At 34.4% G+C, this 27,422-nt stretch overlaps 1 protein-coding gene across 2 annotated transcripts in view; it reads left to right on the top strand.

The window, feature by feature from the left end:
* Positions 1-27,422, top strand: part of ABCD3 (ATP binding cassette subfamily D member 3) — a 79,522-nt gene that overhangs the window by 40,010 nt on the left and 12,090 nt on the right. For both annotated transcript variants that reach the window (XM_045547494.1, XM_045547495.1), the window contains exons 5-20: positions 3,784-3,853; positions 4,812-4,909; positions 5,274-5,397; positions 7,489-7,545; positions 9,496-9,638; positions 12,903-12,972; positions 15,404-15,473; positions 15,564-15,661; positions 15,766-15,857; positions 17,525-17,616; positions 17,703-17,775; positions 18,992-19,055; positions 25,770-25,847; positions 25,959-26,024; positions 26,116-26,205; positions 26,613-26,732. In XM_045547494.1, the coding sequence (XP_045403450.1) occupies positions 3,784-3,853; positions 4,812-4,909; positions 5,274-5,397; positions 7,489-7,545; positions 9,496-9,638; positions 12,903-12,972; positions 15,404-15,473; positions 15,564-15,661; positions 15,766-15,857; positions 17,525-17,616; positions 17,703-17,775; positions 18,992-19,055; positions 25,770-25,847; positions 25,959-26,024; positions 26,116-26,205; positions 26,613-26,732 (1,405 nt within the window). The remainder of the gene's footprint in view (positions 1-3,783; positions 3,854-4,811; positions 4,910-5,273; positions 5,398-7,488; positions 7,546-9,495; positions 9,639-12,902; positions 12,973-15,403; positions 15,474-15,563; positions 15,662-15,765; positions 15,858-17,524; positions 17,617-17,702; positions 17,776-18,991; positions 19,056-25,769; positions 25,848-25,958; positions 26,025-26,115; positions 26,206-26,612; positions 26,733-27,422) is intronic.

Here is a 27,422-nt window from a genome sequence, read left to right as displayed (position 1 = left end):
TCTGATCTTTGTCATTAGCGGCTTTCCTCAAACTGTGACTCTTGGCTGTGAATTCATATTTAAAAGTTAAGGCCTTAAAAATTTAATAGAAGCAGGAGTTAAGGGTTTATTGATTGGTCTCTCTTGAAGGATGTTTGTAAGGGGGAGCGCAAGCAGGCCCGATCTGTTGATAAAAATGCAATCTCTCCAACTGTAATATTATTAACTGCCTTGTGGCAGAAATATACAGATTTCATCTATTATGAACAACATCATATAGATATCAATGTAGAATCAGTCACATATTACATATAAAGAACCCTATACAATAATAGTACAGAATAGAAAATTAGTTTTTTTTTAAAGGTTTTCTTCCCTTTTATTCAGGTTTTTGTGATTTCATACTTTGTAACCCAAAAGAATATTAACTTTTCTCAAATAGTGATTTTCAGTTTTAATTGAATAGATGCTAATTTTAATTTTCTCAAAGACTTAATAACCTGGGAAAAACACAATGCCAAGTGTAGGTGTTAACGTTAATTTAATTGGCAATGATGATGTCGATGCTAAGGGAAAACTTCCCCTTTGCTCTTTGAAGGTTTGCTGAAAATCAGCTGACAGAAGGCAGATTAATAGGAGAAAAGGTGTACAAATTTTTATTAATGTGCCAGGGTTAATCAAGTCATTCTGTGATTTTCCCCCGTATCCCCCTCCCACCCCACCAAGTGGGGTATAGATTTTTAAATACCCTTCTTAGGTGAAAGGGAGATGGAGAAGTGTGGAAGATTTTAGGAGAGTAGTAAATGATTTTTAGGGGCATTCAATGGGCTTGGAGAACATACAGTGGCCTGGGACAAGTCTGTTTGTAGTTTGTGACAACAGTCTGCCCAGGTGTGCATGGATACACTTTACTCTTTCTTCCTGCAATGTGAGTTCGGTTAATGAATACTCCAGGAAGGGACCAGAGGTAATTGTTTTCTTCTTTGGTGGGTCTGGAGTTTAGGCAAATAAGGGAACTTCTAAGAAGAACTTCATCCTATATTTTGGGAGAGACAAAGGATTGAAAGACAGCGGGGAGGGAGAAGATCTGAGAGACTTTGAGGCTTCTTCAGTTCAGCGTGTCAAAGCATCATGTTTTGGGGTATTGGTTTCTGAGTCCCAATAATAGACTAGAGGAAAGTTATGTAGCATGAGCAAGCTTATAATTCTACTAGATAGACTAGTCACCCTATTGGGTACTCAGTTTTAAAATTTATTTATGAGATTTTTTAAAATTGGTTTTTATTTTTTCTGTGAATTTCTAAAAGTTTTTTAAAAAATATTATTTTGATATACTTTAAACTTACAGGAAAGTTATAAGAATAGCACAGGGAACTTCCTTATACTCTTAACCCACATTTACCAATTGTAAGACATTTTAAAGTTAATTATTAACTTTCTCTTTAATAAATATTTTTGAGCCTCTGCTGTGTATGAGATCTTTAATATTTGATCACATGTCAATATCTAGTATTTGGTCAAATTCAAAGTTTTAAAATACTGTGCATTCATAATAAGGAGCAATTTTATTTGAAAAATTAACAATTCTGTATCTCACTATTAAAGCTACATTGTAAATTGATTTATCTGTCTTTTCCTTTTTGCCTTTTCTAAAGTACATCTAGATTCACGTATTTCTGCTAATAAGAAACTCAAAGAGACTTGTTATAGTCCTTAATGTACTTCATTTTAATATCCTTTTCATATTTTAATTTTATTTTTTAGTAGTGGCTAATGACTTTGGAGCATGGGCAAATCTTAAATAGGACAAGACACCCTCTTTAAGGTAGAAACTGTAATGATTCCATGATATGGAGGAAAATCCTTCATACCCTGTTGCTGCTTTACTAATCATAAAGGTGTATTTTATTTTCACCCATTTGGCTACAGGCAGCATTTAAAAATTACCAAACCATTTTTTATAAGACTCTTTATATATTTTAGAAGTAATGATAATACTCTTTCCTAATTATTATTATTTTTTTTTTTGCAGTGGAATAATAAGCAGAAATAAGGCTTTATTCAAGAAACCATTTTTTAAATTTATAGCTGCTACTCCAGTGGTAAACCATTGCTGAATGATGGCATGTTCTTTATCAAAATGTTATAATTTTGTGTGTTTCACAGCTTGGGCAGCACTAAAGCACTTTAGTTTTATGTTAAAACTAAAGTTTCGTTCAAACAATTTTAACATAAACCTCAAACTTTTTGTACTGTCTTAATTGCTTAATGTCTCTAATATTCTTATTGCTATAAACAACATTTCTGTTTTAACTTTCTTCTAGTTCAACTGTTTTGTTTTTTTAAATTTTTTGCTTTTTAGGGGTTATATCAAAATTGGACTATTTCTCTATCAGTAACATTTCCCAATGTAGGTTCTGTGGAATCTTAGCTAATGCTACATACTAAAAACCCCTCTCAGGGAGTTACAGTGCACATATTATACATTAAAAGCTTCGAGAAGGTCTTTGATAAAGACATTTGTTATCTTTGTTTAACCCAGGTTTTCCCAAATATATTTACCTGATCCCTTATAAAAAGGAAATTTTTTTTCCATCATATACCAGTCATTTTTTTGTGAGCAGCTAGGTTTAAATCATTTAGTCTAGTGTTTCTCAAATATATTTTATACATTTTATATAAATATACTTTAATACATTTGGGAATATTAATAAGTGTTATTTGAAAAAGATCTGTGATCAAATAAATTCTCTTTAGTAGTGAAAGATCCTTATATGATATAATAATAGTTTCTAAACTTTGTAGTGGAACCCTTACTTAAAATTTTAATGTATATTTTGAAAACAGATAAATATGTGTTAATAAAACAGATTAAAATCAGGTAAAAGGGAGCTGGTCTAGTTGAAGTGTGTTGAGGGACCTGAAATTTCTACAGAACCGTTCTGAGGCTCTGAGGACCCCCACTGATCTACTCTTATCTATCGTTTTTCATTGGCAAACTAGGACCCATAGGCTAAATGTCACTGCCTACCATCTGTTTTGGGAAATTTTACTACAGTACAACCACTGTCGTTCTTGGCTGCTTTTGCCTTGCAGTGGAAGACTTGAGTAGTTGCAACAAAGACATTTATGCTCCACAAAGCCTAAAATATTTATTCTTGGTTGGATGCAGTGGCTTACATCTGTAATCCCAGCACTCTGGGAGGCTAAACTGGGAGGATTAATTGAGGCCAGGAGACCTAGGCTGCAGTGAACTGTGATTGCACCACTGCACTCCAGCCTGGGCAACAGAGGAGACTCTGTCTCAAAAAAAAAAAAAAAAAATTACTCCTGTAAAAAGTTCGCCATCCCTTATTAGTCTGTCTTCCTGCTGTTAGTTCATACAAATGAGAATTGTAATGTTAAAATATGCTAAAACAAACAAATGATACTTTTTTAAATCTATAATAATCCATTCCTGGGGCTGTAAAGTTGTTAATTGTTTTGCCATCTAAACTCCTTTTGTGGCAGCTCAAGCCTTTTTTTTTTTTAAGATTGCCATTTCTACTAAGGAAAGAGCTAGTTATTCTATTTAATTTTGTCATTTGCAGAGTGAGGTTCAAGCAAGTTGTTTAAAATTATTAAATTTCTAAAGTTGTAAACTTCGTTTTATAAGAAAATAGTGTTTAGGTTTTTCTCCTTATTGATTCTTTTGATTCAGTAGAAATTTCCTAGAGTAATTTTAGAGCTTTACAGAAATTTTCTTAGCTGTATATTTTGCTTCTTTTGCAACTAATGCATTGCATTGCATGTGGTGGTTTGCAGTGGTATCATTGGTCGTAACAGAAAAGATTTCAAGAGATACTTATTCAACTTCATCGCTGCCATGCCTCTTGTAAGTTTAATTCATTAAAAATCTTATTTACGTAGGGGAAATAAATGTCTTATTAAAATCTTTAAGGATTTTTACTTATTAAATTCTTTAAAGATTTAGGATATTAAATTCCTATTTCAAGTTTAGTTCTGTAATTCTAGTATAATTTTTCAATGTAAACCTTTAAGTAGGAAAATTAAAAGGAATTATGTTTGGTTCAGTTTCATTTATAGTATACATGTGTGTGATTTTTTTTTTTTTTAAACCTTTAGGCCAGGTTTTTGTCAGTTTTGGCAGCATCTCTTTAGATGGCAGTAGCATCCCTCTTCCAGTTGTGACAACTAAAAATGTTTCTAGCCATTGCCAGATTTGAAGGTAGAGGGTGTGTGGGGGGGGGAATCTCCGTAGTTGCTTTATGCCATAAACCTTATAGTAACTTGAACTACTCATGTGGTTTAAATTAAATTGGAATTTATGTTCTGAATTTATTAAAAATAGTTTAGTCTAAAACACAGGTGATTTTTCTTAGCTTGGTTCTTATTGTTATTTTATTGGCACTATAAGAATTTTAGTGTTCTAAATTTTGGGATAAAAAGGAGAAGCTTGGTTATAAAATCCAATTAGACTGAAAATATGTCAGAAAATCTATTAATAGTTTAATAAAGCTCAAGGATGGACATACATAGTTTTTAGACCTCTTAAAATACAAAATTGAGATAAGCAACGTAGAAATGAAAGATTGAAATTCAGCAGACTGGTGTTTCGTAAAGTTCCAAGTAAAGTTTGACATACGATAATTCAAGCCAATTGCATTTGGTTTAGCTAAATCCAGTAAAGTAAAACAGAACTGAATTTTATCAATTTGGACTATCAGTTATAAAAATCATAGGTTTGGGACACAGCAAATGATAGAGAAATAAATTATAATTTATTAAGTAGAAACAAAGCAAAACCAATAATATTTGTTTGTTTATTTTAGATCTCTCTGGTTAATAACTTCTTGAAGTATGGGTTAAATGAGCTTAAACTGTGCTTCCGAGTAAGGCTCACTAAATACCTCTATGAGGAGTATCTTCAGTAAGTGATAACCTATTTTTTAAAATATTTAAATTGTACAGTAATATTTATGAAACTGAGATACAGAAATTTTTGTTATTTATTGTATATGTTTTTCAAGAAAACTGCTCTTAAGCACAGAAGCATATTGGGAGCAATCTCTCAGTTATTTGGAACCTAGCCCTGGCTATTCCATAATTTGGCAAGTCGTCATTCTCTGGACTTGCTTTCTTATCTCTAAAATAAACTAGGACAATCTGCAGAGTCTCTTCTGGCTCCAGACTTTTCTGTTTCTATGTATTTGCACAAGGTGGTATAATGTGAATTTTTTTCTTTTGTTTTTAAAATAACCTGTTTTAAAATTATTTTCTTATTGTAATTTTAGAGCTTTCACATATTATAAAATGGGAAATCTGGACAACAGAATAGCTAATCCAGACCAGCTGCTTACACAAGATGTAGAAAAATTTTGTAACAGTGTAGTTGATCTGTATTCAAATCTTAGTAAGGTAAGTTTCTCCACTTTTTAAAATTATTTGTTTAATTTGTTGAATTTTGATTGTAAGCAAATTTATATAGAATTGATTTGATGGACAGAACAGTAGCATATAAACATTTAGTACTTTTTATAAGAAAATTAGAATTGTCATAGTCTTAATTATAATTATTTGATTTCTTATATTATTTTTGTGAGATGCTTTGGCCAAGAACTGATAATTTAGTGTCATATAAAAATTCTTGTAAGGATTTTGCAGGCTGATAACAGTAAAACCACAGAAATTTGAATTCTCATCTCTTGACCTGTGTACCTCCTAGCTGTTGCTAGAGATTGACTATCAATTTATGTTTCTAATTCCACATTTATAACGCTAGACCAGGACTTCCTTTCTGCCCATTTCTCTGCTTCAGTGTCTCTAATTTTAATAGATCATTTAAGTAGTAGTCAAAAAAATTTCACAAGATAAAAGTTTATTTCAAATTTCTAATTACCGTTTTTCCCCTTCTTCTCAGGATATTGCCTAAGGTCTTAATTCTTACTGGCCTTAACTAGTTTTCTTTTTTCCTGCTAATTTTAGTTCTTACTTGGGTTACTCATCTTACCTCACCACCAGTATTATAGCTTTTGCTATAGTCTTCTCATGAAGCCATCTTCTTTGCCATTACCTTCTGCATTGAGTAGGACATGCAGTGGGCACCTATCAGGATGTCTACCCAGCATGCCCGCCCTCTTCATCTGAGAAACTCCAGTTCTCACTCTAATTCACGTGACTGCCCTTGGTCTGGGGTAGAAGCTTGTCTCAAACTGGACTGATAATACCACCTTTGCCTCTGGTCACACAGTTGACCCACATATTCAGTCTTAGGACAAAAAGTATATACAAGGGCCTGGGTCACATTGTAAGACCAGGAATGTTCCTGCTTGTGGATGGAGGGAGGATAAGCAGTTCTTAAAAAAAAAGATATATGTGGGCAAGAGCATCTCTTCTCATGCCCACTACTAAGATACATTTTCACTCATGCCGAACTTTATTCTTTATTTAGCTCTCCAGAAGCCTTTGCTAGCTGACCCCAAACTCTAGGAAGTCTTAACACTACAAATAGTTCAGCAAACCAGCCCTCTTTTCTGCTGCCATTACTATACTTTAAAATTTGTTTTCTCTGTGTGTACATGCATGTGGGGTCAGGGTGGGGTATGTATAAAACTTTTCATGTAATTATATAGATATCATATATTTTTTGCATTTTAGCACTTGAGCAAGTCTGTAATTTAAGTCTTGATGCTTCTGTAGCAGAGAAGAATATCAAATTAATTAGTTACCTTTAACTGTACTTGAATTGTACAAGTATCTCTAGCTTCTTGATAATTTATGTGGCAAGAAAAAAGGACCAATCTTAGTACAAGTCAATTAGTAAACCAAGCCATCTATCCCAGTAATATTATGTAGATATTAGAAAGAGGTGGCTGTAGTCTTAAAGTGAATGAACACAATTTGAGCTTCTTGAAAAACATTTCAAAATATATACAACTGATAGCGTATCAGTTGTCTTTGTGTATGAGGAGCAGTACATTAATATTTTAGTTTTAGAAGCTTGAGTTTTATATACAGAATTAGATTCAAAGGCTCACTTATTTCAATATATAGATGATGTGATAAAGTAATAGAATCAGACAACATTAGAGCAGGAAGAGCATTTCACTTCACAGATGAAGATATATAGAAACCAGAAAAGTTGGTAGAAGATTTGAGGTTACAACTTAGGTCATTTTATGTAGTGTCTTTATATTACACTGAGCAAGTACTAAGTTAGTAATGGTTAATTATCACAGTAGAGGTATCTTAGTTAATGGAAAGTGGTAAAGATTTTTCCGACTTGATAGTAGATGTTGTTCAGGTTGTCTCCATTTTAAGTTTCTTGAGATAAAAGCTGTTATCTTGTTTATATTCATTGACCTACATACTATTATAGTTCCTTATACATGGTGGGAACTAAACATATTGATAATTATATATTAAATGTTTTTGCATTTAATATTTTGTATTAGCTATCATTCTAGTTCTTTTGTTTTAATTCTGTGCATTCTAATATTTATTTTACAGCCCTTTTTAGACATAGTTTTGTATATCTTTAAGTTAACAAGTGCAATTGGAGCTCAGGTGAGTCTACTTTTATTTTATCTTTAAGTTTTTATAATACTGTGTCATGAATAGCTTAATAATGGTCTATAAGAATTTTCATATATCCCAAATAATGTGTTTTCACATCATCTATCTAACACAGTCTGGTTATAAAATAGTACTTTACTAGAGATTTAAAAAGGACTTATTTGGCTTTTTAATTTTTCTTAAGATAGATACTTGGAAAAATTTTGTGACATTAAAAACCAGAAGTACTTAAACATTGAATATACACGTACTTATTGTTGCAAAGTAATGTCTATAAAGAGATTTGGAGAAAGCCATTTTAATATAAAATTTGAATGTTAAAACATCAAAAGTGCATTTAGAATGGGTATAACAGTTTCAAGAATATTTTATAATAAAGTAAATGGTTGGCTATTCCATAAGCTTTATCACCCAGTGTCTGATATTTGTGATGGCAAGAATCACCTTTAAATTTTCTTTGAGTATTCTCATTGAAATCTAACTTTAGTTGTTTAATATGTAATGTTGTTATACGCTTATAACACAATCGTATAATAATGTGGTTGTTGTATGTGTATGTATGTGTGTATGCATCTTGTATTTGGTTAACAAATAATTTATATAGTGATTTTTGTTGCTTTCTGAAACACCAGGGAAGGCAGTTTTTAATTTGAATTTTTTTGTCCATCTTCCTCTTTACGATCTTGTGATCCAGATTTAATCATTTTTATAAGAATGATTGTTTTACTGTAAGCAAGGGAATAGGTCCAATCCCTCTTGTTTCTATGCTGTATTATTTTTTGGGTACTTACTACATTTTTATAATACTTAAATGTGTTTCCATGTCTTCCTGTTATCTGATTCTGTATTTTTTAAAGGTAGAAACTATTTTAATTATCTCTTTGGTCCATATTTATAGTAGTTGTTGAAATGCATTGAATTGATCAGATTTAATTAAAAAATATCTTGAATACATAACTATATTCCTCATACATTGTGCTAGATTGTAGGAACAAAAAGATGAGTAAGACATGGTTCCTGCTGAAGAGGAATTACAATATGGTGAAAAGGGGTAGATATTCAAGCAATTATAATGCAGTGTGATATGTCCAGTAATAGAAATTTCAGTATTTAGTGCCTGGAGGAATAGGAATTGATATTTCAGCTACTTTGGGGAGGTACATGGGTGTTCATTAGCTATGTCAGGCTTCCCAAACGTAAGAATAGCCTCACTGAATGGCATGTTCAGGTAACATTCATTTTAGTATGACAGAGCATAGGATATATAGGGGAGTGAGAGAAGAACCTGTGATGAGCTTAGAAAGGTAAGCCTGAAGCTTCTCTGTTGGGATGGTCAGTGGGTGATGAGGTCACTTACAAAGTTAGAAGGAACAGTGGCTGGAAGAAAGATGCATAAGCAGGGAAAGGCAGATAGAGCTTGTCTGGGGAATTGAACTTGAGGCATCTCCACAGTAGTAAGGTGAAGATGTGTGGTACTTACTTGGAAATAGTATCTTGGGTTCATGAGAGTGATAGGACTAGAGGTATAAATTTGGGATGAGAAGAGAGCTAAGGAAGGAACCTGAGAGAATATTAACATTCAAAGAGAAGACAAAAAAGAGGTCTGAGAATTATTGTGGAATCTTAAGAGGTTATCAGGAAGAGATCCAACAGAAGAGTGTTAGATGCCACAAAGTAAGAACTGCAGTTAGGAGTTTTTAGGTGAGCAAGTGCAGGAATGCTGAGAGTTGAGCTGCAGTGGGTGGAGAAGTATATGAGTAGTAAAAGTGTAGAGGCTAGTGTGTATTTTTTCAGAAAAGAAACCAGGGGGAAAAAAATTAACCAAAAGAGCAATTTCTTTCAGTCACTGGGGTTAATTATAGAAATGGTACATGTTCACATCCAGTGAATTTATTGTGATATCCTAGAAGTTTGTGTATCTTTCTCTCCCAATAATAATAGGGCCCAGCAAGCATGATGGCCTACTTGGTTGTTTCTGGGCTATTCCTAACTCGACTTAGAAGACCCATTGGTAAGATGACAATAACAGAGCAAAAGTATGAAGGAGAATATAGATATGTTAATTCCCGGCTCATCACAAACAGGTAAGGAGAAATGCATTAAAGCTGTACTAAAAATCCATTTTTGTGGATATTGATGTCATTTATTTGACTCCAGAAAGTCTGGTAACACTGTTATTGAAATAGTATGCATATATGCTTGTTTCGAACCTACACATTATAAAGGATATTACTTTTACAAGGTAGTAATCCTCCATAGTTTGAACTGTTTTTCTTGTGTTAACCAGGTAGTATTCCTCATTCACCTGTTCATTACCTTCTGTTGACTAATTTTCTGTTAATTTCACTTTAAACATAGTCAACATACAATTCAAATTCAAATATACTTACAGTACCTCAAAGAAAATTTTGTCTTAATTTATCCACAAATATTTTTAAGACTGTTATGCTTAATGGAATTACTGTTTCAGTGCTTGTTTCTCTATTTTCCAGATAGTTTTACAATCTAAAATAGGAAAAAAAAAAGTGAACTTTGGAGCTAGCCATACTAGTGTCAAAATTTACCTCTTCCTCTTATCAGTTATATATGATTTTAGCAAATTATTCACAGCCTCACTTTTCTTCTTTATAATAGGTAGATAATATAGAATTATTATAATGATTACATTTAATAATGTATATAAAGCTTCTAGTTCAGTTTTTGATGTGGAGAAAGTACTAAATTTTCTCAAGTTGATTTGTCAACTTTGAGTCACTTCAAGGGTTCTAATATTTAATACGCTCTAGGCATTTACAAAATTACTTAGGAAATTACTCTTTTAACATTAGTTCTCTCTTCCCCTATGTCCTTGGATTGCTAAAATGGTATCAGTTTTATTTATTTGTTTATTTATTTAGAGGCAGAGTCTTGCTCTGTCCCCCAGGCTGGAGTGCAGTGGTACAATCATAGCTCACTGCAACCTTGATCTCCTGGGCTCAAGCAGTCCTCCCACCTCAGCCTCCCAAGTAGCTGGGACTACAGGTGTGCGCCACTGTGACTGGATAATTGTTTTTATTTTCTGTAAAGATGAGATCTCGCTCTGTTGCCCAGGCTGTTCTTGAACACCTGGCCTCAAGCGATCCTCCTGCCTTGCTTCCCAAAGCACTGAGATTACAGGCCTGAGCTCACTCCAGGCTTGAAATGGTACCAGTTTTAAGTGGGTTTTTGTGCTCTGGGACAGGAGAGGAAGAGAGTGTTAAGTAGAGAGGTGATTTGCCAAGTAAATGAAAGATGATATCAGCTAGGATGCTTTTTACTGCAAGAAACAGAAAATATGAGTCATGACTTCAACAATAAAGACATTTCCTACTTCCCATAAGAACCCTAAAGACAGAGCAGTTCACTAGACACAGCTGATCGGTGCTCTCACTCTTCTTTGATATTCTCTTGGCTCTCCCCTCCTTTGTGTGCTGCCCGTTTCCTCAGGCTGATTCTTTTGATCACAGGATGGCAAAAGCAGTTCCAGATCTCACTAGCCCCGCTCCCCTGCAAAAAGGTCCAGAAACAAAAAGGAGCCATATCTTCTGTTGTCTCTTTAAGAGAGCAAAGAAACATTTCTCAGGAGTCCCATAGCTGACTTTCCCGTCTCATTGGCCAGAATTATCACTTACTCATGCCTAATAGCCATCACAGCAAAGTGATGGGCTTAGGACCAATTTGGACCCATACCCTAGGAATGGGGTTGAGGCCATTCCTAAAGCATTAGGGTACACAGAAAAGGATAGATAACTAAGAAAATTGGGATTCTTTTAGGAAGAAGGACATGGAAGACAATAGATGTCAGATAGGCAGCCATCAGTATTCCAGGATGTGTTGTCCTTTTAGATTTTTCATTAGAAATAAAATGATTCAGTTCAGGAGAAGGAGAATCCTCACCTCATCTTCTTCAATGGAGAGGAGGTAGAAGGAAGTTTTAAAAAGTAATTATAGGCCAGGCGCGGTGGCTCACGCCTGTAATCCTTGCCCTCTGGGAGGCCGAGGTAGGTGGATTGCTCAAGGTCAAGAGTTCGAGACCAGCCTGAGCGAGACCTCGTGTCTACTAAAAATAGAAATAAAAATTATCTGGACAACTAAAAATATATATAGAAAAAAAATTAGCCGGGCATGGTGGCGCATGCCTGTAGTCCCAGCTACTCGGGAGGCTGAGGCAGTAGGATCGCTTAAGCCCAGGAGTTTGAGGTTGCTGTGAGCTAGGCTGACGCCGTGGCACTCACTCTAGCCTGGGCAACAAAGTGAGACTCTGTCTCAAAAAAAAAAAAAAGTAATTATAGGTGTGGATTTGTGGGATTCTTATACCCTGGAGGTCTGTATCATTGTGTAAAGGAAAACACAAAACCCATGACAAATGTGATGCATCTTTATGGAAAGTTAATTTTACTTGAAGAGGTTGAAGGAGGAGGTACCTTGTTTTCATGAAAAAATATGTCCATTTTCAAGTGGAGTATGAAATTCACATTTTTAAGGGAAAAAAGAGATTTTAAAGACATATTGGGTATTTATTGAAGGCTGTTTGAACTGTACCTTCTAGACTTCTGTGTAAACATTTGCTTTCCTCTGCTATAAGAGATACTTAGCTGGGAAAGTTTACATCATACAGTAGAAAGACTATAAACTTTAGCATCAGATATAAGTTATAATTTCAGCTTCTTGACTTGCTGACTGTGTGACTTTCACAGATTTGCTCGATTACACTGAACTTTTCTTCATCTATAAAATGCCCCTTTTTTTCTAGTCAACATACCTGTGGGCCTTGTATGCCCATTAAGGCCAGCTCAAGAAAAGGGGAGCTGCTGTGAGGATGTGGTGGGGTTCCAAGGTTCCCTCCTAGGAGCTGGCACTGTGAAGCCATCAGTCCTTAGCCTGCTTTTCTTTCAAAGGCTGTATGTTAAGGCATCACTACCCATCTTTTTCTAGCTGTTGTTTTTTCCTCTCCCTCCTGTCTGGGTCTATACTTTAACTTATAGTCTATAATGTCTATCCCAGCCCTTTGTATATATCACCACAACTTCCTTCTGTATCTTATTTCAAATATCTGAGAATTAGCCCAACGTATCTTTCCCAGCCAGGCTACATATGGTATTGGTTGCAGTGCAGTGTATAATCCAGTCAGGTGTATATTCCTGTGCTCCCATCAGCTGAGCTAGGAGCAGGATCTCAAGTATAGACCATAGCTTCAGATAAACCAGATAAGCTCTTAGTCACAAAGTGCCCATTTAAATACAAAAGTTCAGTCATTAAATACTGTATTTCAATTATTTTTCAGGCATATGTAACATTAAAATTAATTGCTGAATTATTTTCTTTAATAGTGAAGAAATTGCCTTTTACAATGGGAATAAAAGAGAAAAGCAGACAATCTACTCAGTCTTCAGAAAACTGGTAAGAAAGCATACTTGAGGCTCATGTGTTCACAGAAAGATTTTTTTTTGGTCCTATGCCAGAAGGTATATATATAAATAAACATATGTATATAAACATCCCTTTTATATATATGCATATCTTAAAGATATCTTTAAAAATAGGTATAAGTAATTTTTACATTATATTTTCAATAAAAATGAGATTAAAAACTATCATATCAATGTATTAAACTGCCCATTTATAAAAATGGATAGATGTATTAAGATAATCTTCAGTGTGTTTTCACAGAGCTTGCTTAGAGGTCTTATATAGTGATAAATTTAGTGATTCCCACAGAAAGAATTTGTTCCTGTAGCATTCATGAAAATACAGTGAAGATTATTATGTAGAGCAGGAGTTAGCAAACTTTCTGTAAAGAGCTAGATAGTGTAATGTATTTTAGGCTTTTCAGACCATACAGTCTCTGTTGAAACTATTCAGCTCTGCTACTCAACAGTAGCCATATATAATACATAAATGAATGATAAATAAATGGATGTGGCTATGTTCTAATAAAACTTAATGTACAAAAACAAGTAGCAGGCTGGATTCGGACTGTGGGTCATAGTTTGCTGACCTTTTTTGTTTTTTGTCTCTATAGTTGCAGAAGGAAAAGTTTTTAAATTATTTCAGAAATTGGATTTTTGCCTCATCAATATTTAACATGACTCAACTTTTAGAGTACTCACTGATAAAATGCATTTTTGGTAATTTTCCAGGGGGCTGCTGTTCCTCAGCTTGCTTTTCACATGGCTTGCTTATTCTCATCCTTTATAGATTTTTAGCCCAGAGTTAACACTTTATTGAGGCTTTGCCTTCATCTGATTAGCTTGTTAAAATGGCCTCTAACAGTTTCTTTCTGTTTTAATCATCTATTTCCTTAAAAGCATATACAGTCAGCCCTCCATATCTGTGGGTTCTGGATTTGTGGATTCAACCATCCACAGATTGAAAATATTTGGGAAAAAAAATTGTGTCTGTATTTAACACGTACAGACTTTTTGTTCTTATTATTATGTAAACAATACAACTATTAGTATAACAAGTATTTACATAGCATTTACATTGTATTAGGTATTATAAGTAATCTAGAGATGATTTAAAGTATGTGAGAGGATGTGCTTAGGTTATTTGCAAATACTATACTATTTTGTATCAGGGACTTGAGCATCTGTGGGTTTTGGTATCTGAGGGAGATCCTGAAACCAATTCCCCTTGGATTCCGAGGGACTACTGTATTGCAGTCTATAATTATCTTTTGATTAGAATGTAAATTCCATGAGCCCAGGGACATTACTGTTCTATTCATTGTTAGATCTCCAGCTTGAGCACAGTGTCTGACACATGATAGTCATTGAATAAATGTTTCAGACATTGGTCTATTTGCAGGTTATAAGCTACCCTATATTCAGAAAGCCCACATTTTTTGTAGAGGAAACAGTAAGTATACAAACAACTGGATGTTCTATATAATTTCAGGTAGTAATAAATTCTGTAACCACAAATGAAGCAGAATAAAAGGATAGATATGATGGGTTATTGCCTAGTTGTTTTATCCAGAATGGCTAAGAAGGTCTTTCTTGAGGAGGTGACAGTCAGAAACCACATGAAGTAAAGGAGTTAGTCACAAAATGTAAATATCTAGAAAGAGAGTATTCCTGACAAAGGAAACAACAATAGGAAAGCCTTAGGACAGGAGCATGTTTGAGAAACTCATTATTTCTGGAGTTCAGTAAGAAGGGGCAAAGTAGAAGCAGATGAACTTGAAAATAGAGCCCAATGCCAGATGATGTAGGACCTTGAATAAGCTGATAGATGGACAGTTTGAGAACACTAAAACTCCAGAATAAAAAATATTTTGGGCTTGTAATTTTGAGATAATGCATACTTACATTAAATCTATAGAGTTGGGTTGTGTGGCATTGATTTACTTTAGCATTCAGTTTAGATTGAGTGTACTATAATTCTTACAGAAAGCATAGACCATGTGTCTCCACCAAAAGCAAAACATTGAATGTCAGTTTGGACACAAGGCTAGTGTTTCACCCAAATTAGCTCATCCCTCTATTCTTTTGCTTTGTTTGTTGATCAGTTTGGGCGTATATGTATCTGACAATATTGTGAACACAATAGCATTGTACTGTTACACACAAGAGAAACAACCTTGTTAAAGTTGTTTATGTAATTTCCATTCTGTTTGCATAAAAATGGTTTTGTGAAATGTTTGGCATCTACTTTACGATTAACATTGTGCCCAGTGAAGTATGATGTACAATGTAATCAGAAATCATAGGCACTCAGTAAATATTTATTGAATAAATGAATTATATAGTTCATTTTATCCTCATGATAGATTCATTTTTTTATACATAGAAAAATATTTATATATTTTGTTTTTGTTTTCTGCCAGGTTGAGCACCTACATAATTTCATTTTGTTTCGGTTCTCTATGGGCTTCATTGATAGTATAATTGCCAAATGTAAGTATGTTTTAAAATACACAATGCAATGAAATTTGTGGGGAAAGTGAAGTATTATTAATATTTTAAATCTTAACTGTTTTGTTTTAGACCTTGCCACTGTAGTTGGTTACCTAGTTGTCAGTCGTCCTTTCTTAGATTTATCTCATCCTCGACATCTCAAGAGTACACATTCAGAACTTCTGGAGGTAAAGTAATTATGATAAAATGAAAATCTAAAAATAAAAATAAAGAAAGCCTAGTTTGTAATGTTAGAAATATAAGTAAAAACTAATACTTATTTCTTTTTAAGGATTACTATCAAAGTGGAAGAATGCTTTTGCGAATGTCTCAAGCTCTGGGTCGAATAGTTTTGGCTGGGCGTGAAATGACTAGATTGGCTGGGTAAGATTGATAATAATGAGCAATTACAGACCGTAGTTTAAAAGATATGTTATCATTAATGATTGTGCTCAGTTGAGGTTAAGATAAGGGAGCAACATTTCCTATTCCAGGCAGCTGGTTTTGATGGAAGATTTTTCTCTGACTGTGAACCTTTCATATTTCCTGAAGATAGCTGTTTTAAGCCTTACACTAAATTAGTGGTTCTCAAGCCGTTTGCTCCATGGACACTGGTATTTGATAAGCTGAGAAATGTTGAATCATGGCAGTCTTTTCTTAATTCATAGAAAATTAAGTTAATGAATAGAATTTCCTCATTTGAACTTTTTTGTCCCCTCCCATACATTTTTTCCTTAAATCTTTGATACTGGCAACCTAACAAAACAGATGAACAGAGATGAAGTTGATGTTAGTGGAAAAAAATGAGAAGTTAATTTAGATACAGTTGTAAATATGGTCATATTGTCTAGTAGTAAAATTGTTCTTAGAACAGACAGTTGAATTAAATATTTCAGTATTTCAAACCCTAATAAAAAGGGTTTTTGTGTTTTTGTGGTGTGATGTCAAGAACAATGTAATGTAAAAAGCATCATAACTTTTAGGTTACCTGAAGAAATTTGATGACTTAAGGTCTTTCCTAGGCCTGTGATCCATCTTCATATTTCTTCCTCTTTTTTCCTCCTATGACAGTTAAGGTCTTCTTGGCAAGATAGAAGTTGTAAACTACTATGAGTAGTATCTTTCTTTTGAGAATGCTAACACTCTTCCTACTTGTTACTAACTTTTCTCATGCCTTTGCAGTTCATGGCATGTGAGATGCTTCTGTTCCTTTGGAAGGTTGGTTGGTTGGTTGGTTGATAGGTTGGTCGCTTCATTTTTTCTTTCTTTCTTTGAATCATTGAGGTGTGATTGACATATAAAAAACTGTACATATGTAATGTATACAATTTGATGAATATGGGGATAAGTTATATACCTGTGAAACCATCCAGACCATAAACAGATCCATCACCTCCCGAAGTTTCCTTTATAAGGTTTCTGCTTATTATTCACCGAAAAAATCCTGTTCTGTTCTTTGATAGAGTACTTTCTCTCTTTACTGCCCAACCTCTTGTCATTAGTTTGGATTTCTCTCTATTGCCACAGTGATTTCTATCTAATATTTAGAACTCTTCATCTTTCCCCCTCTTCAGAGTAAGAAAGAGAGAATCTTCCAAATTCTTCCCTGTTTGCAGGGAGGCAGTGTGCATTTGACATACGTAATGCCTTCCTCAGATAGAAAGGTTACCCTTATACATGACTTTGTAGGTCACTTCAGCAAGAACTCAGGGTCCATACTTCTGGGTCTAAGGAGTGTACTAGCAGTAGTCCTTTTGTAGTATCCTTAAGAAACTTCCTTAAAATTCTAGCAGCAAACAACTGTCTTGACTTGGCTATTAATGAAGTATCTGTTGTGCTGGGGATTCTATGAAACCTCTTCCCTTATCCCCATGTTCCTGATCTCCTGTTGAAACATAGTAAAACATGCATACTATCATTAAAAATTTATGTTAATGAGACTTCTTTTAGGTTATTTATACTAAATCATAATTTTAGGAACTTCAGTTAAGTTTGTATAAAAGATAATATTCTGGAGTTTTGATTATGGTTTCCTTTTTTAACAATTTTAGTTTTACCGCTCGGATTACAGAATTAATGCAAGTACTAAAGGATTTAAATAATGGCAAATATGAACGCACAATGGTCTCGCAACAGGAAAAGGGTAAATATGAACGTCACAGTTTGAGGTTGCAGTTTTAAGTGTTTCCTGACATAATGTGATGCTTTAATACTTATTTTCCATTTAAGGTATTGAAGGAGTACAAGTCATTCCCTTGATACCTGGTGCTGGAGAAATCATTAATGCAGATAACATTATAAAGTACGTACAGAAAAAGGTTCTTTAGCACCATAAACTTTTGTTCAACTTCATAATAGCCTTTCTCTTTCAGCTTGCAATTGCTTAGTATTTAATTTAAAATTACCCTCCTTTTTTTAAAAAACAGCTTTGAGGTATCATTGACATAAAAATTGTATATATATTTAAGGTGTACAACTTGACATTTTGATATATGTATACATTGTGAAATGATTACCACATTTCAGCTAATTAACTTATCTGTCACCTCTGCATAGCTACCATTTTTGTGTGTGGTGAGAATCTAATTTAGATCTATCTTAGAAAATTTTAAGTATATAATATAGTATTTTTAACTGTTGTCCCTATGCTGTACATTAGCTCTCCGGAACTTATTTATCTTATATCACCTAAACTTTGTACCCTTTGACCAACATCACCCCTTTTCCTCCTCCCCCTAGCCCCTGGCAACCACCATCCTACTCTCTGCTTCTATGAGCTTGATTATTTTAGATTCCACATACAAGTAAGATCATACAGTGTTTATTTTTGTTTTGCTTATTTTGCATAGCATAATGTCCTCCAGTTCCATCCATATTGTTGAAAATAGCAGAATTTCTTTCTTTTTAAAGGCTGAATAATAATCTGTTACATGTGTGTGGTTATACATACACATGTGTGTATGTGTATATACACACATATATACAATATATTTTCTTTATCTTTTCATCAGTCAAAGGACATTTAGGTAGTTTTCATATCTTGGCTATTATGTATAATGCTTCAGTGAACATGGGAGTATATCTTTGAGATACTGATTTTATTTCCTTTGGGTATATATGCAGAGTGGGATTCCTAGATCGTATGATATTTCTTACTTTTTTTGAAGAAACTCCAGATTGTTTTCTATAATGGCTGTACTAGTTTACGTTTCCAGCAACAATTTACAAGGGTTCCCTTTTCTCCACATCTTTGCCAACACTTATCTATTGTCTTTTTGGTGATTGACATCCTAACAGGCATGAGGTGCTCATTGTGGTTTCGATTTGCAGTTCCCTGATGATTAGGCATGTTGGGCACCTTTTTCACATGTCTGTTGGCAGTGTGAATCTTCTTTTAAGAAATGTTTATTTAGGTCTTTGCCCCAATTTTTAATGAGGTCATTTGAGTTTTGGTATTGGGTTGTATGAGTTCCTTACATATTTTAAAATTTTCCTTTTTTTATTAATTTCCTCTATAGGTTTGATCATGTTCCTTTAGCAACGCCAAATGGAGATGTCTTGATCCGAGACCTTAATTTTGAAGTAAGTTTTTAAATTATCACGTAAAAGCTTAAATCACCTTCAAAATGTAAACTGACAAACTGTTGTCTGAATATTTAAATTAATTTTAAGGCTTGACTTAGTCTCTGAATCCACAGAATTGCTTTAAAAAGTAAGTCTTTGAAACACTTAGAAGTATATTTTTCTTAATTGATAGGACTTTAAAATTTCAAATACTACTGTCAAAAAACTTTTTGCAAATAAAGTCCAAGTCAAGAGAGCCATAGAAGATATAGTTAAGTGGAATCTCCAGTGAACACTTAAACATGCAAATGTATTTTTACTCTCTTTAAATTAAAAAAACCTTACAGTTTGGTTGGTATTATTTTGACTGTGCAAGAGGATTTACACCTATAAAAACAAAATACAGAATTCTTTTATTAATAATACTGATTAAAACAGTGGAAAAACAGCACAATAGCACTACAAATAGTCACTCACTCAGAACAAGCAAAATCTCATGCGAAGTGAATTCTGATCCTGATTCAATGTATTCTTTTATTTTTTTTTTGAGACAGAGTCACTCTGTTGCCCGGGCTAGAGTGAGTGCCGTGGCGTCGGCCAAGCTCACAGCAACCTCAACCTGGTCTCAAGCAATTTTCCTGCCTCAGCCTCCCGAGTAGCTGGGACTACAGGCATGTGCCACCATGCCCGGCTAATTTTTTCTATATATATTTTTAGCTGTCCATATAATTTCTTTCTATTTTTAGTAGAGACGGGGTCTTGCTCTTCCTCAGACTGGTCTCAAACTCCTGACCTCAAGCGATCCTCCCTCCTCGGCCTCCCAGAGTGCTAGGATTGATTACAGGCATGAGCCACCGCGCCTGGCCTCAATGTATTCTTTTAATGAAATGGAATTTGGCAGGCCAAATTAAAAATAAAAGACAAAAGAGTGTTTTTGTCTTGTTTTGTAAGACTCACAAGTCTAAAGGTTACTATTGGACTATTAGGTTGTGTGTATGTTGTGACTTCATGAATGGCTCAGATCTGGAAATCTTAAAGATTGATAACAAATTTATATCATGTAGACTGTCTTCCCAGTTCCAGATACCATTTCCCTAGAACAGCACTGTCCGATAGAACTTTGTGTGATGGTGGAAATGTTCTGTATTTGCACTGTCCAGAACAATAGCCTCATGTGGATATTGAGCACTGGAAATGTGACTAGTACAGCTGAGGAACTGAATTTTAAGTTGTATTTAATTGTGATTAATATAATTTTAAATTAAGTAGCCACATGTAACTAGTGGCTACTGTATTGGACAGCACAGCACCAGGATTCCTTTTTACATGCCTTTGTATCTGGCTTTCTGTAATTTGTGTTTTATGCAGGGTTTTTTTTTTTTGAGTGGCTTTCATTGAAGGAATATTGTCTGATAGTTTATAAAATGTAATTATTGGATTTGTTTTTAAATTGTTACAGTCTTAGGTAAGTCTTCAATTGTTCTGCTCTTAGTAATTTATATTTCTTAAGTATATGTCTGCTTCTCAAGGAACTGTAAAAATGGAAAATGTTAGTTACTTATATACTTTGAACTTATTCAACAGTGTATGTCATTATCATCTTTATTTTAAAGCCAGAAAACACAAGAGGAAGTAAAGAAAATAATAAATATAGTTGGTAAATATTGAATGACTCCAAGTATCACAGAAGTGTTTTCTCACTAGGTCTAGGTACTCCATTTACTCGAGTGCTGCTTTGGCAGAATAGGTAGCCAGCCTTGAGTTCCAGCAGCCCTTTTATTACTACTGCACAAGGGTATAAAGGGACATGAGACTTCTCTATTGAAGAATGCCTCTTAGCCCTTTCTCCCACTTTCCCTCACTTCTGTCTTTATGCTCAAATAAAATATACCAACAATATAGGTGTACATGTGGCTTAAGCGTGGTGAAAAGGGATTTGGGATCTGTATGTACAGATACACAGAGGAGACAGATCATGATTATGGTCCATAATACTATTTTGTTATAAGGTTACCACACTAAAGTGGTTACTTTCTTTTTAGTTCAAAGTCTTTTAGTCCCAATCTCTTATGTTTGAATTTGATATACTTCTGGCCAGTTCCTGTAAGTTCACTTATATAGTCTTAAAATGGTCCTTAATATTTTGCCCTTATTTTGGTTTCATTTGGAAAATCTTGAGTCCCCAGATATGCCCCTACTCATTCAAGTTTTTTACTTTGTAACCGTGTTCCTTACTACCTGGTGTCTAATCTGTGATTCTTGTTTTCTCCTCCACTGGGAGCCGTTTCTTTGATTTCTATCCTTTTGGTGCACTGTTATGAACTCCTCTTCTATGTCTTTCTGATTTAAGGCATTCCAAATTAGACTTGGCTTTTTCACGTTCATTCTGTCTTTCCATCGTTTGTCCTAACATATCCTTTGTATCGTCAACAAACATCCTTCAGTTCCTTGTAACCTGCAGTTATTTTCTACCCATCTGGCTCACTTGAAAATAGAGATTTTCTTCTCTTGGAAAGAGGCATAATAAAACTGAGACTTGGCCCCCAAAATAAATGGTTCCTACTTTATGATTAATTTGCCTTTTGGGTTACGTTATAACCAAATAATAAAAGCTGCTTTGGGATAAGAGATTTTATACCTTTTTCCTTTATAAACTCCCCAGCATAAGCATATTTATCTATCTTGATATTTTTCTGTGAGGTGTGAAGAGACCCTAAGCAATAACAACTTGCAGGTTATAATGTAGGGATTAAACTAGTATTAATGCTTTGTAACTTATCTAGATTTTTACATTTTCGGTAAGTCATGTTTATAGTGTTTGAAGAAGCCAGTAAGTCTTCATAAACAGCATACTTTTTTTGTTGTTGTTGTTGTTTTTTATTTATTTATTTATTTATTTATTTTATTTCAGCTCATCATGGGGGTACATAAGTTCAGGTCATATACATTGTCCATGTCCTGCCCATCCCCCCGAGTCAGAGTCCCAAGCGCGTCCGTTCTCATTCTCCAGACAGTGCGCCTGGCACTCATCATGTAGTCATACCTCCATCCCCTCCCCCCCCCACCTCCCCGAGTCAGCACCTTCAAGCATGACCATTCCCCAGAGGGTACGCAACACACTCGTCATGTAGGCATACACCCATCCCCTCCCCCCACCCCCCCATCCCAGTCTGATATCCAATTGGTATCCTTCCCTGATGTACATTTAGGTGATGATCAGGGAAACCAGTTTTCTGGTGAGTACATGTGATGCTTGTTTTTCCATTCTTTGGACACTTCACTTAGTATAATGGGTTCCAGCTCTCTCCAGGAGAACCAAAGAGATGTCGTATCATCGTTATTTCTTATAGCTGAGTAGTACTCCATGGTATACATATACCACAGTTTACTAATCCATTCGTGGATTGATGGGCACTTGGGTTGTTTCCACATCTTTGCGATTGTGAATTGTGCTGCTATAAACATTCGGGTACAGGTGTCTTTGTTAAAGAATGACTTTTGTTCTTCTGGGTATATGCCCAATAATGGAATAACAGCATACTTTTATATAATTCCTCTTGTATTTAAATCATTTATGTGTAGAATTTTTCAATTTCTTATGCTAAATTCAAAGGAATTAGGATTTATCAAGGAATGTTATTTTGGGGGAAGGTTTTTATTGGTAAAAATATGTAGCTCAAAACATTTGTTGCAATCTAAGAACTACAATTAAACAGTGTTATTAAGGACTTAATTTTCAGTAAAAGTTACACTTGGCTTTTAATCTTAATTTAAGCCCTCAAAAGGACATGTTTATAAATCTTTAATATGGAAAAATTACCACTGACTTACCATGGCTGATGTCATAATTGGGGGTTTTATCCAACACTACCAAAAGCCGTGGAGTAGAGAAAAGTTAATGCTGAGTCTAAGATATTTGAGCATAAGAGAGTGCTTAAGAATTTCAAGTAAATCTAGTTATTATTTATATGTATCATTACAAACTTGGGCTTTTGAGTTTTCTGGCATAATGCAGCAAATAGTATAGAGAAGTTTTGTTGGAGGCAGGAATATGGATATCAGTGTAAACCACAAAGAACAGTTGGGGCAAAAAATAGATATGTGGCTGACATTACTCAAATAAAGCAGAGTAGGAGGGAACCATTTAATTCACAACTCCCTAAACCTTAGGAGGTCCTAAGTTGTCACTGTTACAGTAGAATGCAGTTATTATATATAATAACCTTTCTTTATCAGGAATATTCAGTACATTTTCTAGGATAAGGAAATATGTTTAGAAAGAAGTCCGTCAAATGATTCTTTAAAATAATTTCTCAGAAAAAGTTCATTCATCTGGAAAAGTCATTTATTATAGAATAGCTCATTCTCTAATGATAATGTGCATAAGTTGTGGTATTTTATTACAGATCACCTATGTGTTAGGCTAGCTTATTTTTTAAAAAATTTTAAAAACTGTGATAAAAATATTTATAACATAAAAATTAGCCTTTTTAACCATTTTTAAGTGCAGTTCAGTGGCATTAAGTACATTTACAATGTTATGCAACCATTACCACTGTCCATTTCCAGAACTTTTTCATCTTCCCAAATAAAAACTTTGTACCTGTTAAATAATATTTCCCCCCACCCCCTTCCTCCCTCTCCCCAGCCCCTGAGAACCTCTTAATTCTTTCTGTCTCTGAATTTGACTACTCCAAGTATCTCATTTAAGTGGAATCATACAATATTTGCCCTTTTGTGTCTGGCTTATTTCACTTAGCACAATGTTTTCAGGGTTCTTCTATGTTGTAGCATGTATCAGAATTTCTTTCCTTTTTAAGATTGAATACTATTCTGTTGTATGTATATACCACATTTTGCTTATCCATTCATCCTCTTGGGTTGTTTCCATCTTTTGGCTCTTGTACATAATGCTGATGGCTCTCCATTTCATCACAGTAAAAGCCAAAGTTCTTTCAATGGCTTACAATACCTTGTAGGAATTGCCTGCCACTTCCCTGTCCTACGTGGTCTGTTCCCATTTCCTACTATTCTTCCCTCCTCATTCTTCTCCAGCCAAATCAGCCTCCTTTCTGTTTTTTGAACAGGACAGGTACATTCTCGCTTCAGTACTTTTGGACTAGATTTTTGTGGGTAAAGGTGGGGCTGGAACAGTCTTCCTACAGATAAATCCTAATTTACTCCTTTTTTCAAAGTTTTGCCCAGTTGTCATTTTCAATGAGGTCTACTCTGACTACCTTAAAAATGCAACTTCCCCCACCCACTCCTAAGTTTCCTTACCCTGATCTATTTATTTCTTCATAGCACTTATTTTATAACATTTAATTTGCTTATTTATTATGCATGTTCCTTATTGTATGCCTGTCCCCACTAGAATGTAAACCATTAAGGGCAGGGATTTTTTTTTTCATTAATGTAGCCTCAATGTGTAGAGCAGAGCCTGACGCACAATATTCAATAAATACTTACTGAATGAAATATTTATTGAAAGAACCTGAAGGCTAACCAGCTTAAAAATTATCAAAGACAGGTTACATAGCTACTAAAGTAACCCATGTCTCTGTAGTGTTTTCTTTTCTCTTGTGCTACATTGGTGTTTAATGTTGTATGCTAGAATTATAACAGATTTTCTGATCTTTTATAGAGCTGATTATGGTTTCATAACACCATAAGCCTAGAACTTAACCACTCTTTGCAGTTTCTCATTTATCTTTGTGTTGTTGCAGAATAATTTAGTGGCACATGTAAATATTTAAAATGTACATATACTTTGATCCAACACTTCTAATTTCTAAAAGTCTAATCTATAGAAACATTCTCAGTAGTGCTGAAGTTTACTTGCTGACTGGGAGGCTTATTGGAGTATTATCTAAAGGAACAAAACAATATGTAGATGACCTAAATATTTAACCGGGGGGGGGGGGTTGCTGTTTAACTAAATTATGATATATCCTACTGTGGAAGGTACTGCAGGCATTAAAGGAAAATCTGAATATATACTGACCTGAAAGACTATCTGTGATATATTATTAAATAATAACAGCAAGTTATGAAACAGTCTATATAGTACAATTCCTTTTTTTTTTTTGGACACAGAGTCTCGCTCTTTTGCCCTGGCTAGAGTGCCATGGCGTCAGCTTAGCTCACAGCAATCTCAAACTCCCGGGCTTAAGCAATCCTTCTGCCTCAGCCTCCCGAGTAGCTGGGACCATGGGCATGTGTCACCATGCCAGGCTAATTTTTTTCTATATATATTTTTAGCTGTCCAAATCATTTCTTTCTATTTTTAGTCTCTACGGGGTCTTGCTCTTGCTCAGGCTGGTCTCGAACTCCTGACCTCTAGCGGTCCTCCCGCCTCGGCCTCCCAGAGTGCTAGGATTACAGGCGTGAGTCATCGCACCCGGCCCCATTTTTTAAAAGAGACTGTGTGTACGCATGTATTTACTGTTTTCAAGAATTCTCAGATTTTTTTAAGCTTTAGCTCTTCATATCTTAAGTTGATAATACCAATCAATAATGATTTTTGAATGAAAAAATGCAACAGTAAAAATTGAAAGCAAACAAAAGTAAAATATCCCTTTACCATACCTCTTCATGGTTCTACCTAACATCACATTTACTGACAAATATTTAATAGCTTATAATTAGCAAAGAGCTATTTGACTCTAAGGAAATGTTCATTGAGTATATATTCTTTTGATCTAATTAATTCATAGACTAATTTTCTTTCAGGTTCGTTCCGGGGCCAATGTTCTAATTTGTGGTCCAAATGGCTGTGGAAAGAGTTCACTTTTCCGTGTTCTTGGTGAAGTAAGTACAAGTTGATCGCAAACCAAACTCAGAATTTTGCAGTCTTACTTTGTCATTCTGTCTGCCACATTGTGAATTTTACAATTGCTCCTCCCTACTCTCTTTTTAAAGTTATGGCCTCTTTTTGGAGGACGTCTAACTAAACCTGAGAGAGGAAAGTTATTTTATGTTCCTCAGGTAAGACCTAGTTTGGGTTATTTTGATTTAAAGATCTTTTTATTTATTTAAAAAAATTAACTTCTAATGACTTTTGCTCTGCCACTATCAGAGACCTTATATGACCCTTGGAACACTTCGAGACCAAGTGATATATCCAGATGGAAGAGAAGACCAGAAAAAGAAGGGAATATCTGACCAAGTAAGGGAATATTTATGTCCTAGATCTATTGAAAATACTCCATTAATCAGTGAAGTATTTTAAATGCCACGTAGTTTATCCTAACCTGTAAAGCCTTCCAATACCATTAATTACAATTTGCCAAATTGAGGTAAGATGATAACCACTTTGCTTGAATATGAATCATTGAGTGTTTAACCTTATCGTTACACTATTTGTTTTCTCTTTAATTATGTAGTGTTACTCTCTAAGCTGCTAGGCATATTTTGGCAAGGTTAGTGTAGATAGAAGCGGAAAGGTTCAGGGCTTGTGCCATGTTCTTTCGGAAGAGGTATTGGCAGTGCGATTATAGTCAGTCCAGTTTAAAAAATGAAGCATTTGAAATTGTTTGTTTATATTAAGCTTGGTTTTAATCATTTTGCTGAAAGGTACTGAAGGAATACTTAGACAATGTGCAGTTGGGTCATATCCTTGAACGTGAAGGAGGCTGGGACAGTGTTCAGGACTGGATGGACGTACTCAGTGGTGGAGAAAAGCAAAGAATGGCAGTAAGTATACTCTGAAGACATTGCACAAAAATGCAACTGGTAAAGTCACTCTCAGGGTCCAGCATTTTGATTACTCAAGACACAAAGTTTTATTTTATCTTTTATCTTTTTATTTAGCAATTGTTTCAGTATGGATTAGTTTAAATGATAATAGAAGTGCTTGAAAATGTTTAACTTGCATGTAAATTTGGAATTCTGAAAGATTTGTAAATTTACTGCCAGTACCTGTGAAAGGAAAAGATGCAGATCCAATTATATACCATTAAATCCATTTTTCAAAAAGTTGGGGGAAACTTTGTAACTTTTTGATCCTGGGATATATGGTAATCCTGGTTGGCTTACAAAATTTCTTTCAGTGTCTTTTCCTAATAGACATCTCTTTTGTCTCACTTGAGCTATTCTACCTGAAATAGCTGAAGGTATTAGAGATTATCCATTCTGATTTATCATCATTTTAATCTTTGTTCTTGCCATTTCCCTCCATTATTATGTGTATCATTATTTCATGGCTCAGTGTCTACTACTCTTAGAGTTATTTAGAATTCTTAAATTTTCCTAATATAAAGAAGTATTTGAAAGGAACTATTTTAATTTTTGTCATGACCAAATTGATCCCAAACCAAAAATATATACTAAACACTACATACAAAGAGTGATACTTTGGGTACCCTGTTAAGAGAAGTAACTTTA

The sequence above is a fragment of the Lemur catta genome, chromosome 3 (assembly GCF_020740605.2).
Source record: "Lemur catta isolate mLemCat1 chromosome 3, mLemCat1.pri, whole genome shotgun sequence".
NCBI lineage: Eukaryota > Metazoa > Chordata > Mammalia > Primates > Lemuridae > Lemur > Lemur catta.
Note: the sequence above shows the minus strand (reverse complement) of the source record. Positions and strands in the feature narration are given on the sequence as shown.